The 12,331-nt window shown below is 56.1% G+C and overlaps 5 protein-coding genes across 5 annotated transcripts; 1 reads left to right on the top strand and 4 right to left on the bottom strand.

Moving 5' to 3' along the window:
* Positions 1–27: 27 nt before the first annotated feature.
* IUM83_08855 (Radial spoke head 10 B) lies at positions 28–1,440 on the bottom strand (the record flags this gene model as incomplete). The annotated part of the gene is made up of 1 exon (XM_067933251.1): positions 28–1,440. The coding sequence occupies one exon, from the start codon at positions 1,438–1,440 to the stop codon at positions 28–30; it is 1,413 nt and encodes a 470-aa protein (XP_067781099.1).
* Positions 1,441–1,539: 99 nt separating this feature from the next.
* IUM83_08854 (Radial spoke head 10 B) lies at positions 1,540–1,824 on the bottom strand (the record flags this gene model as incomplete). The annotated part of the gene is made up of 2 exons (XM_067933250.1): positions 1,540–1,611; positions 1,681–1,824. 2 exons carry the CDS (start codon positions 1,822–1,824, stop codon positions 1,540–1,542), a joined length of 216 nt encoding a protein of 71 aa, XP_067781090.1.
* Positions 1,825–4,300: 2,476 nt separating this feature from the next.
* IUM83_08853 (putative protein phosphatase 2C) lies at positions 4,301–5,935 on the top strand (the record flags this gene model as incomplete). The annotated part of the gene is made up of 2 exons (XM_067933249.1): positions 4,301–4,406; positions 4,587–5,935. The coding sequence occupies 2 exons, from the start codon at positions 4,301–4,303 to the stop codon at positions 5,933–5,935; spliced, it is 1,455 nt and encodes a 484-aa protein (XP_067781089.1).
* A 777-nt stretch (positions 5,936–6,712) lies between these two features.
* IUM83_08852 (tRNA pseudouridine(38-40) synthase) lies at positions 6,713–9,346 on the bottom strand (the record flags this gene model as incomplete). The annotated part of the gene is made up of 3 exons (XM_067933248.1): positions 6,713–8,241; positions 8,355–8,509; positions 9,000–9,346. 3 exons carry the CDS (start codon positions 9,344–9,346, stop codon positions 6,713–6,715), a joined length of 2,031 nt encoding a protein of 676 aa, XP_067781133.1.
* Positions 9,347–10,564: 1,218 nt separating this feature from the next.
* On the bottom strand, positions 10,565–10,916 carry IUM83_08851 (AGC protein kinase; the record flags this gene model as incomplete). Its single annotated transcript, XM_067933247.1, has 2 exons — positions 10,565–10,571; positions 10,645–10,916. 2 exons carry the CDS (start codon positions 10,914–10,916, stop codon positions 10,565–10,567), a joined length of 279 nt encoding a protein of 92 aa, XP_067781172.1.
* Between the last annotated feature and the right edge of the window lie 1,415 nt (positions 10,917–12,331).

The raw sequence follows: 12,331 nt of genomic DNA, 5'->3' as shown, positions 1-12,331 counted from the left end.
GCATAAAACGTTAGTTGCGACTGCCGATTAAGACGCTTCTTCAGGATCGTCATACACGTCCTCTCCGGCATTTTCATCGTCAACTTCTTCGTCGTCATCGCCATCGCCTTCGCTAGCACCGTCGTCGTCGGCATCTTCGTCAGCATCTTCGTCGTCATCATCGTCATCTCCATCGTCGTTGCCTTCATTGTTGCTGCCGTTAGCTTCACGCTGAACTTGTTCCATGAAAGCCTTCTTCGCTGCTGCCTGCGCTTCACGCTTCTCGCGACGAGTGCGCTTCAAGTTGTCAATCCGTTCCTCCTCCTCACGCTCCATGCGGGCTTCTTCGGCGTCCCAGAATGCATACTGCAGATCTAAAGCGCGCAGATCGTCCCGCACCCGCAAAAGCTTCCGGTACCAGAGTTCCTGTGTCCAACTGGCCTCTGCCTGCTCTTTTTTCACAAGGCGTATGGCCTCGCCGAGTAACAATGGTGGCCAGTCCTTACGAAAAACTTCGCGTTTGTCTGGGCAAAACAGTCGACCCTTTCCACAAATTCGATTGCAGCGCCACGTTCCAGTGTAGGAGTATCCAAGAGCGCTAGTCTCCGACCCCTGCCCATGACGCATATTGTTGTAAAACTCACCTTCATAGACAGCACCACTTTGGTGCATCTGCAGCTTGCCCAAGCCGCAACGCTGGCCACGAAGAAATTCACCTTCGTAGCTGAACCCGCGCTCCATCTCCATCACTCCAAAACCGTGAAACTTGCCGTCTACAAACGTACCGGTGTATTTGACACCGTTCGGGTACACCACCGTTCCATTCCCACTCGGTGTATTGTGGACAAACTCACCACGATACTTGCCACCATCGGCGAACGAGTAAACCCCAAGACCACCGTGCATTTCTCCATCCTTCCAGCGCCCGTTATACGTGTAAAAGATGTGTTTGCCATGAGACTCTAGCTGGCCTCGCACTTGTGGCGCCAAGCCTGGAGGAGCATTTAGCACTGCTACCTCCGGAATTATTTCAAGCTTGTCAACTTCATCCTCTTGATTGTTGTTGTCGTCAGAATTCTTGGGTTTTGGTGGGGGCTTCTTCACACCGGTGATAGCTGCCTGCTGCTGCCGCTTGCGTGTAATATCCTCATCAACATGAAAAGAGCAATCTCGAAATGCTCGCTGGAGTAAAATTTGGCTTTTTTGGCGGGGTTCGAGGGCTTTCGACGGGTCTGGCGCTGCCAAATCCGCTGGCGGAGGCTTCATGATGGCATCATAGTGCTTCTGGTGAGCAAGCATGCGAATTTCGACTGTGGATAGCTGTTCTGGCACTGCGAAGAAGGCCTGTTCGAGCCGGTTAAACAGCACCGCACTCCAGCGATTGAGCTGGATCTGGTTCGACTTGAGGAACCATGGCGCGAAGCGTGCATGCACTTCTGGCAACCCCACTCGGCGCAGCATGCGGTAGTAAAGACGCAGCGTGGGTCTTCATCCTTGACTCTCTGTCGTAGCACAGCACTGTGTGAGTATGAAGAAGATTCGAGTACTAAGACACGACGATCAACGAACGCGCTGGTAGGCCACCAAGCTCTTCCGGTCTTTCAAAATGAGTGCATTGATTTGCTTCACAAGCTGCAGAGTGACAACACAAATACCTCGAATGTGAGTGTGCGCCAACCCAGTTTACTAAAACACGCCTACATTGTGCATCTCGCGCTCCACACGCTTCTTATCCTCAAGCTCTCTGCGCAGAATCTCACGGAGGTATCGCTGCCGAGTCTCTTCGGGCGTCTCCTTGCGCGGCTTCTTCCGACCGGGCCAAAGGCTCCGCACTGTCAGCGACATCGATGCAAGCGGAGTTTGGAGCTCACGGTTTGGAGCACGGGCGACGCTTTACACCTCTATGCAAAACTAAATGTAACGATCAATGCGATCACCACTTACCACGTAGTAGTACTAGACTAAAGCGAACAATGTGATGTCGAAAGGTTCTATAGTCACATGCACATGGGACCCCGAGGAGGAACGTGCTTGCAACCTCAAACACCTTACGATTGATTTTGCAATGCTTAATGTTTTATGAGCGGCTTCACGTCCACGGAGGAGGACCGAACACCGAGCGAGCTTGCGGGAGACGCCACACATACAGTTTGTGCTGAAGGTGCTTCAGCGCAGTTAAGGTTGTAGGGTTCTCTCAGTGGTGTTTGAATACATTTTTGCTTCCACATCCAACAGGTGAAGGCCGAAGGCCTCCCCGGCTTTCAGTATTAGCATGGAAATTTTTTACATCAACGAGAACGGTGAGAACGGGCCCCACGAGAAGCAAGTGTAGGACTTGTGCTCTATGCGATAGAAAGGAGGAATGACGAGGACTGTAGCGCGGGATCGCGGTCGCTCTTGATTTGACTGGACCAGCGTCGCCCGCAGTTTAAGCTTGGATAAAGTATAGATAGTGTGGACCAATCAGAAACAGCACTTGAGGGACACGGGAAAGGCCAATTCATGACAGGATGGTCCTCAAACGTCCCACTCGGAACGCCGGAATTGTCGATTCGATTGATTGACGACACTCGGCTCCATGGCTAGCATTGCGCGTCGAGCAATGACGCGTGCCTCACGTACATACATGTAATTGCTCACTGTTGTTCCAGAGCAGAGTGCAGGGCTCATCAAGCTTGCAGTGCTTCGTGAATTGGCTGACGCCACGTTGCAGGCGTTGCCGCCCACCGAAGCGGAGCACAATCCTATCCTAGAACAGTGCCGATCCCAATCGAATGCACTGCGCCGGGCGCCGCCACGCACATGCTCCTTGAAGCCGCCCGAGCCCTCCTCTGCACTGACGACATGCATGTCTACGGATGCACAGGCGGCGATGTGCGGACACTGGCGCCGACAGTGACGGTCGTCCCCGACGGGGAAATGAAATCCTTGCCTCCATGCCTGCCTGGCAGGCTTCGCGCGCGTGCCACGTAGCGGCGGGCCCGAAAATCCTGCGCGCTCGCTGTAGGAGTCCTACACTGCAGGCTACAGGACACCCGCCACATGCGCCACATGGGCCACCGAAATGCGGTCAACGCGCTGACAGCTGGGATGCGCAGCGGGTCAATTAAACGCCACACGTTGGAGCGTGGTCCCACCCTCGTCGCCGGAACCAGGGGCTGTCGCACACCCGGTTCTGGCCGTCGCGACAACACTGTTCCTCGCGCGTTCCGCGTTCCGTGGCCCGCACGCGATCTGATTTGGCTCGGCACGCCACGGATTCGCGGCGGCTCCGGCCTCGCGGCTCCGGCTGAGGTGCCCCGGTGCCGAAATCCGCATTCGTAGACGAAAACGTGCCCGGCCTTGGCCACCAGCTGCGGTGGCTTTCGAGGCCGCCTACGCCCGCCTTGCAGACCGCGCCGCCGTCGTCGTCGTCAATGCTTGCCCAGCAGCCCAACCCACTGGGCCTGGGTTTCCACGGATCTCCCGCCGGTCGTACTCGGGCGTCCATCCTGCAGCTGACTGTATTGTTCGAAGGATATCGTCGTGCGGTGCCGCTCCGGCGGTGCCCGCTCGGCACCGGGCGCAGTTCTCCAGCCTCGCGCTGCGCGTCCTGCTCGCGACGCAAGTCGCTCCATGCTAGGGTTGCACCAGTCAACGGGTCGGTGCAGGTGCGCTGGGGGCACGTCCGGGTTTGCGTGCGCGATCTGATTACCCCGCTATTCTCGCGAGGTGGCCCGAAACTCGGGCGTCTTATCGGCGTCAGCAACTTCAACGCGGGCATCAAACGGCGGCGACGCGCGGCTCGAGCGTTGAAGTTGCCCTGCACTGGAAACTCGCTGCGCGCTGCTGTCGGCCTCAATTGCCAGTGCCAGTTTGCGGCGATTACAAATTTTAGGGCCGTGGATATCGGCGTGAAAGGCGAGGCGCTGTGCGTTGCAAACAGCGCCGCGGTGACCGCTGCCAGCCCAGCTGGGCCGCCGTGCTTCAGCCCAGCGAGCCACGAGCCTGCCCTGGCCGATTCTCAAGCAAAACTGTGCGAAACTGAACGCGCTGGGCTCTGCGAGTTCCGCGAGTTGCGCGCTCCAGCGTAAAGCGGCGTGAACTCTCGACCGGCCTTGCCGGCGATCAGACCGGTTATCGCAGTGCCCAGTGCGGCGGCGTCTCGTCGTGATTGGCGGCCTGCGGCTGGCTCTCGCCGCCCCGGCTGCGTCCCCCACGCCACCGCAGCCCCAACCCGTGGCAAAAATATCGGCGGCTCGTGGACGGCCTCATTCATCAACTGGAAACCGAGCAGGCAAGCGCCGCCCTTGCTCCTTGCAGCCCTAGCCTTCCGCCGCCGCTGCATCTGGTGGCGTGCAGACGCGCCCTCACATCTTCCTTTCCGCGCCCAGCCACGGACGCGCCCACCACGCAGTGCAACACCTCCGCCGCTTGGCACCCCTTCGGTAAGTCCGCCCGTCCGCTGCAACTGCAACGCGCGCGCGTAGGTCGATGCTGATGGCTTGAAAATGCGGAGAAATAAAGCGTTTTTCCCAACCCACCACCACCTTCCTGCATCACCCACACACGCAGCAACAGCTAGCTCATGCACTCACTAATCGCCCGCCATTTGCCGCTTTGCGCAGCCTCCAGCACGTCGTCGGAACTCGCCGCCGAGTTTCGCCCGGAGCCGCCAGCAATCATCCGCTTCCCCAAGCTCTCGATGGGCTGCCAGACGTCCAAGGACGTTCTGCCGGCCAGCCCCAGCAGCAGTGAACAGCAGCGCCCCAGCCTCAGCCAGATCTTCCTGCAAGCCGCCTCCAAGCAGCAGGCGCGCGACGAGAGCGGCGTGGGCGCGCACCGCCCGCCCACTGGCGACTCGCACCGCGACGTCTTCAGCATCTTCGGCGAGCGCGGCATGGTGCTCGAGGCTGCCGAGACGCAGTCGCCCTCGGCCAGTGACTGCTCGCCCGCCAGCCCGAGCGGCAGCGTCTTCTCCACCGCCACCACCGCCTCGGACACCGAGCGCACACTGGTGCTGCACCGACCTGCAGGCCAGTACTTCCCGCAACTCCGCGTGAGTTACGGCGTCTACTCCGACACGGGGATTCGCAAAACCAACGAGGACCGACAGACCAGCACCTCGCGCGTGGTCGACGACGACCTCGTCGCCTTCTTCGGGCTCTACGACGGCCACGGAGGCCCCGAGGTCGCCGAGTACCTGGCCGCCAACCTCCACGAAAACGTCTTCGCCCACCTCCGCAAGCCCACGAACGAGCCCGAGTCGGCTCGAAGTCTGCAGTCACCAGACCTAGAACTGACCGATGCCGTTCGAACAGCCTGCGCAGCGACCGATGAGGAGATCTTCAAGAAGCAGTTGCCCAGTGGATCCACCGCCGTGACGGTCGTGGTCCGAGGCACCACAGCTCTGGTGTCTTCTGTAGGGGACTCGCAGGTTGTACTGTCCACCAACGGCCAGGCCAAGGACATGTGCATCGCCCACACACCCGAGCTCACCAGCGAACGGGAGCGGATCCTCGCAGCCAAGGGACAGATCTCCAAGGGCCGGATCTACGGCATGCTCGGCGTGTCGCGGGCGTTTGGCGACATCGATTTCAAGACCGCGCGTGGTGAGTTCAAGAGCAGATTCAACGGAGATCTGGTCAGCGCCACGCCCGATCTGGTAATCCACGAGATTAAGAGCCAGGACGAGTTCATGGTGCTTGGCTGTGATGGCCTGTATGACGTCATGGAACCCCAGGACGTGGTGAACTTCGTGCGTGCCAAGCTGGGCCTCCACGGAGACGTGCAGCACGCGACGGAGGAGCTCGTGAGCCACGCCATCGCGCTCGGATCGACCGACAACGTTAGCGCCATTATCGTGTGCTTCAACCAGGACGAGCAGGAGGTGCTGCCTGTGACGCCCATCGAGGCAGCGCAGGCGGCCGAAGCTCAGAAGAAGCGCGCGGCCGCAACCACTGTCAGCTCCGTGTGAGTCGTCTACTTCCCTATCATCCAATTCAAGGCAAAGCGACGTCCCGACCACAAGGCAGCAGCCTACACATGTACCATAGAAAGAAGACAACGCTGCTGCTGGTGCTGGCGACAAACCGTGTACTATTAGTTAGTTTATCTCAGCTACAAAGCTGACGAGGACTCTATTTACTATAAAACAAGCGTTCGTGTTTCACCTAAGTGAGCTCTAGCCACGCACATTTTTCTAGCAGTGTGTTCGTGTTCCGTCGCATCGAAATGAGCTGCAGGCCAGTGCTCTGGCGAGAAGACGAGTTGTCTTTGACGCACAAGCAGGTAAAACAGCCACGTTCTGCTGAACCGAGCGTTGACCATTATTTTTGCTCAGCTCATTCCCTGGAGACATTTGCTTCCTTGCCTCCGCGCCGAATATCGTTTCGGCCGCGTCTCGTCTTCTGGCTAGAGATTGACTGGCCAGCGAGGCTCATGCCATCGCATCGCGCAGGAGTTTTGAGATCGGACATGCTTTACGATCGTGTGACGAAAGTGTATGTATGGAATCCAAGCAATGGTTTCACGAGAAAAATTTCATCGCAGTGCGTTGTACCTCAGTCTACCGACAACACTAGTTCAACACGCTCGGGCACGCGTCCTGCGTTGCCGTAGAATCGGCATCCTCGTTTGCTAGTAAAATAGTTCAACACTGCACGCATCCAGCGTTGCTGTAGCCTCGTTCTCCTGAAAATTCCAGCATCGCATGCGTCCTGCGTTCGCGCTGCAACCCTCTATCATCGACACATCAGGATGCGGTGCTAATGGCAGCGTCGTGCGCGCTCGCGTGCTCGCCGCTCTCGGTCCTGACCTCCTTGGCAGCCTGCATGGCGGAGTCCTCCCCCTCTTCACGTCGACGCTTGCGTTCTTGAGCAATGCGTTTGCGCTCATCGACGGAGTGGCCCGTGTCACGCTTGGCCAGCGGAAGCGTCTTTCGCTTCTTAGACAGCGGGAGCAGAGGACTTATGTCCTTCCACTGCACAATGCCACCTTCGTTGGTTAGTAGCTTGCGCTCCCGCATCAACTGCTCCAGCTTGGGCGCGTAATGGTCCAAATCATTCACCACCAGGCGTGCGTCTACGCGGAAGGCCTCTAGTGTATCCAGATGGCTACGCAGCATCGCCGCCTGCACACAACGCTTCTCCCATGTCTCTGTGAGCTGAGCGTGCACTTGCAGCAACGCGAGCGGCGTGTACTCGAACCGCGGTCCCGGTCCCTCTGCATCATCTGGGTCAGCAAAGTAGCAGTCGTGTAGAACGAGCGGCAAGTCAGACGCCATATCGTACTGCGGTTTGCGCGGCGTCTGAGCGATGTCCAGCAGCTTAGGAATGATGCTAGGATCCTCCTGTCCCGAACCGATCAAAAACAGCACCTCAACCATGCAGCGCACCTGGTGCCACAGGAATGCACGACCGAAGACCTCGCACCGGAACATTTGCTGGCTTGGGTCATCTGCACGCTGGCCCGGGCACTCGACGATCTCAAAGGAACGCACATTGCGCTCATACACGTGGCAGTTGGGGTCGATTCGGCAGAAATTGCGGAAGTCGTGTTTGCCGACCAGGTACTGCGCCGCAGCACGCATCTTCTCAATGTCCAAGTCGCGCCGCACGAAAAAGTAGCGGTACATGCGCGCCTTGCAGTCGAAGCGAGCGCTGAACTCTGGCCGGCAGGAAGCCACCGAGTACACTCGAATATCGGCGGGTAGCGCGCGGTTGATGTGCGAAGCGTAATCCAGCTCCGTCAGCGTCTTGACCTCTCCTGATTCCAAACGCACTTGAAACTTTTCACCAGGACGCACATCGTCGATCGATGGCGCGCTGAGCAGCTCAGCGGTAGCTGGCATGTTTGAGCGCATGCGGAGCGCCACAACTTGCCCAAAAGCGCTGACACCGCGGTCCGTGCGCCCGCAACGCGAATAGCCAGCATTGTCAACATTCTCAATCAACTTGGAGCGCACCAACGCCTCTAGCAGGTACCGCTCCACTGTCTCGGGCATGTGGTCCTGACGAGCAAAGCCGGCGTACTTCTCTCCGAGATACAAGAACTTGACTGCCAGCGCACGCGCCGTATAGTTGCTCATGTTAAACTCGCGTTTCTTCTTTTTCTTCAGCGGTTGATTCGGTCCCACCGGGTTGTTGGCGTTTTCGGCCATCTTCTGCTGCTTCAGAAGCTGCTTCTCCTTCTTCGTCTTCTTCCTGACGTCGGCGGGCGTGACCTGACCCAACTTTTCCACCGGCACGTGCATCACCTTGGCGATCGCATTGTTCACAACCTCTATTGTAGCAATAACAATTCGCAACGCAATGCAATACACACCGGTTCGTTAGTGACGGGGTGTACCTCCGAAAACCAAAATGGGTGGCTAAGGCTCCTCCAGCGGTACGTACTTGGGCCAACGGAGTTGCGGAGCTCGTGCAAAATAGCCAAAAGTTGGTCCGGCGTGGCGTTGCTGGTGGTAAGAGTGCCTAAATCTCTCGCCGGCGACGGAGACGCAGCAGGCGTCGACGCACTCGCCTCGATCGCACTCATCCGTTCCGCTGCTCTGAAAAATGGTGTTTGGCGAAAAACGGCCATTTCAGTTCAGTCGCAGCCAATCGCTTCAAATGTAGCCATCTGGGTTTGGCTAGCCAAGTTCGGCCATCATGCTCGCGTCCAAGTAAGCGTTGGGATGCATCACGACATTGGCACTAGGGGACAATGCAGCTGAAGTGTCTTGGTGGCTTGAGTGCGCAGCGTTGTATGTGAATTCGGCGGGATGCGTTGCATCGAAAAATGCCCTGCACGCGCTCTGGCAATGACCAGTGGATGCTTGGTGCGTGATCTCCATTGCGGTTTGCAATGATAAACCATGGCGACGCAACTCCTCTTGTAAAGCAGGGCGTCCCCAATGCTTGAACGGACAGCCGTGATATTGGCCGTGACTCGGAGCGCCACCGCCGATAATCTGCTCGCAGTCCAGTGGTGCGTAGTCTTTTCGGGAGCCTTCAAGTCCGTAGCTGTGCCGAATGTGGTAAGTGTACTCCTTGTCAAACCTGTCGGCTGGAATCGCTTTGGTGAATTCCTTGCGGAAAAACTGGATGCACTCGTGCACCGAAAACCCCGCGCCTTTGAGAAACATTCGGTACTGCACACGTCCGTCGTACTTGAGATGGTGATTCTCGCGCAACTTGCAGTGCAGTTGCTTCATGCACAACGGGAAGTGCTTTTGAGCAACACGATCGATCTCGGCCACCTCCAGCTTAGGTCTGGTCGCATTCTTCTTCATGGAACTTGCGGAGCCGGCCAAAGCACGCGCCTCCACTATGAATCCGTCCAAAATCGGTGCTAACCGTTCCAGCTCCTGCCCCTGCGCGGGTATAGCGCTCTGTAAGTCACTCATTTGCTCTTCTAGGCTGCGTCTGAAATGGTGCATTACCACAGAACGCATTCTGCGGAGAGGTACCAAGCAAAACCCATCGCGAATAATGACATCGCGGTGCTTCACCAAGGCAGGAGCTTTCATGAAGGGGACGCGATAGATGCCTTGCTGCGTTACATCGATCTCCGAATTGTCTTCATTCAGCAGCTCATACTTGATCCCATCACTTGCAAGCAGTGCAACGGCAGTATACGGTGGTACACACCCAAGACGGGCAGCGAAGAGCCGAGTTTCTGCAGTGACCAGCCAATCCCATCCACTCGTGACTCTGTGCTCTTGCACGAACGAAAGTTGCATTAAGCTATTCCGTGAAGTGCTAAATGTAAATGCAACAATACGAAGAACCGAAATTTCACCTGCAAAAGGCCAAACGAAGAGCGTAATGGGATAGTTGGTCGGCATTGGTGTCGTTCCCAAATTCTTGGAACCCTGCCGACTTGTCGGGTTGCGGATCGATCGTTGTATGCGTGTTCCACCGTGCGCTGACTTGGCTTAGCAGCTTTATCCGCTTGTGTCCGAGCTCCTCGAAGTCGTCTAGGGCCACGCGCTGCTGTGGAGCGCGGCGATAGAAGCTCAGCGCCAGCGGCGGTGCCGTCATGCTGTTCTGATCTCGAAAATTGGAGTTGTAGGTAAAATTGAATTTTTCTCCAAAAGGAATTGTAGTGAAAGTTTATGGGAACAAAACTTTGAATTTGCTTATCTTCGATTCGAAGGCAAACTACTGAGAAATTTACATCGCTGCCCACGGTGTTCGTGTTAATCCACTGTGACGACATTCCGAGTCTGCTTGACTTGAGCTGCTGCCAATTGTGAAGTGAAGACCTGTTCCGGGTGCTGATCACCACTGTTAGCAAGGTGACTGAACTCGGGACTTCGGGGTGAGAGACCAGCGCGTGTGCTGACGGTGAAGCTTCCGACGGCTTCCAACGGCTTCCAACTTGGTAGTTCTGGAGAGCATACAGCATCCTACTCGTGCTGCAGTAGCTCCGTTTCTCGCATTGAGCGGTTTGGTACTCGCAAGTTGCACGCGAAGGCATTGATATCACTGCTTGTGCGGTTTCAATCAGCACAAGAGGCGGTATTGGGCGAGCTCGGCACTCTGCTGGGCGGCACAGTCGCTTTCCCAAATAGGTTCGAGGTGCTTCTGCCGTTGGCGTTTAACGTGCTGAAGCTGACGGATCATTTGCTGGCGCATCACGTAGCTGTGTACAACCTCGTACCAGATGCACGCCTGCTGCTCGGAAGAAGGCGACAAGTACATCGAGCGACCGCTGCTGAGCTTCAGCGCCAAACCGAACTCCGCTCCAGACCAGTAGAACACGTCTTCAACGACGACTGTGCCTAGCACTCTCGAGTTCTCACGCTGGTCCTTGCGGTAGGACAGGTAGCCGTCGCGGAAGACGAAGTACCGGCGCTTCCAGTTCTTGACGCGCCTACCTTGCTTCACCAGAAATCCTTCGGCGTAGTTGTTGAGCGCCAAGACATGGTCGTCCTCATCGGCAGCATGCTTGTAGCGGTGGTGGTTCCTCATCTTGTGAACGGCTTTTTACGCTCGGAGTTGCTTAGCTGGCGTCGGGGGGTGGTTCTTACTCGAGTAAGAGGCGTGTGTACTGCCGGTGGGTTGATGTACTGCAGCGGCTGCAGTGAGATTGGTTGTCGAGACCAAAATGTGAAAGTGAGGTTCGCTTGGCACCGTTCAGCAGTTCCTCGCCATCACGCTGATAAGACCGGAAAAGGGATGCTCCATCGAAAAAACACCAGTGCTGTGTATCGATCCCAGCTGGGTAAAACGAGGGTAAGGGATGATGCACAACATTGCTCGACTGCGTTTCCGCGACAGTTCAAGGTGAAGCGCGTGAGGCAACGCTGGAAGTTGTGCTCAAGCCACGGCAGCCGATCCCGTCATGTGGAGGCCGCCACACATCTACGGTGTTTTACCATTGGAATCAGGCCAGCGTGCTGTGTGTACTGTAGTATTGTACATGCAGTGGGGCGACGTTGAGACGTGCCGCTGTTCATGCGCGCAAACAGAACTGTCACTATTTAGACACAGCCTGTACAGTGTACAGTACACTGTACATGTATTACCTATTGTGCTGGCTTGATGTTTACCCATGGCCCAGCAAACATGAAATTCTTCTTCCATATGCCTCAGCGCGAACACACTTGTGTGTTTCTCATGCGGTATCGAGCGCTCTGCTTCTTCATCCTCTACTAGGTATTAATGCAACCGTCTGCTCATCTTCCGCCGTAAAGAACATATGACCATGTTGACCAACCCGTGCATGCAGCTCATGTTCAATTTTAGAGAAATGTTCAATTGCACTTTACTGACATTGGTCGTTCTTGAGTCCGACGATATACTACAACTACGGAGTTGCGTCACAGCGCGGTACTGCAGTGCAGATATCATCGCTAGCTTTAGTCGGCCAAACGACTTCAACAATAACATAAAATCGTTACCCCTGCCTAAATAGTTTTATGAAAATAGTCCCCATTTCCTCCAAGTGCGATTCTTTAAGTGCACGTCGGGTATGAAGTCTTTCGGATAACTTTTGTGATGGTGCTGCTAAAAAAATCCTGATATCATAGTACTGTAGTAGTAGATAAGCACAGCAACCTGCGGTCTCCTAACGCCTTTCATTTGCATAACGTTAGTCCCGCGATCTCCTTGAAGTTGTTAAGATTCAGGGACTATGTTGTGCTACCACCTACAAGTTCGTGCTCTTCTCGGCGTTCAATGCCATGCTGCAATAATCCCAATTGACTTAATTGACGGACACAAACACGAGTGTGGATAACGTTGGGCTATAAATCAGGAACGTGTCCGGGTATGTCGTTCAGATGCCTCCATTGCCAATGGACCTATGGGGCATTTTCGCGTCTAACTTAGCAGGCACTAAGTACCAAGGTCAAGTCTGGATGCCATCGTGACCTCATATCCGA

This window comes from Phytophthora cinnamomi (genome assembly GCF_018691715.1).
Source record: "Phytophthora cinnamomi strain GKB4 chromosome Unknown Contig120, whole genome shotgun sequence".
In the NCBI taxonomy this organism is placed as follows: domain Eukaryota; phylum Oomycota; class Peronosporomycetes; order Peronosporales; family Peronosporaceae; genus Phytophthora; species Phytophthora cinnamomi.
This window is presented reverse-complemented; position numbering and strand designations above follow the sequence as displayed.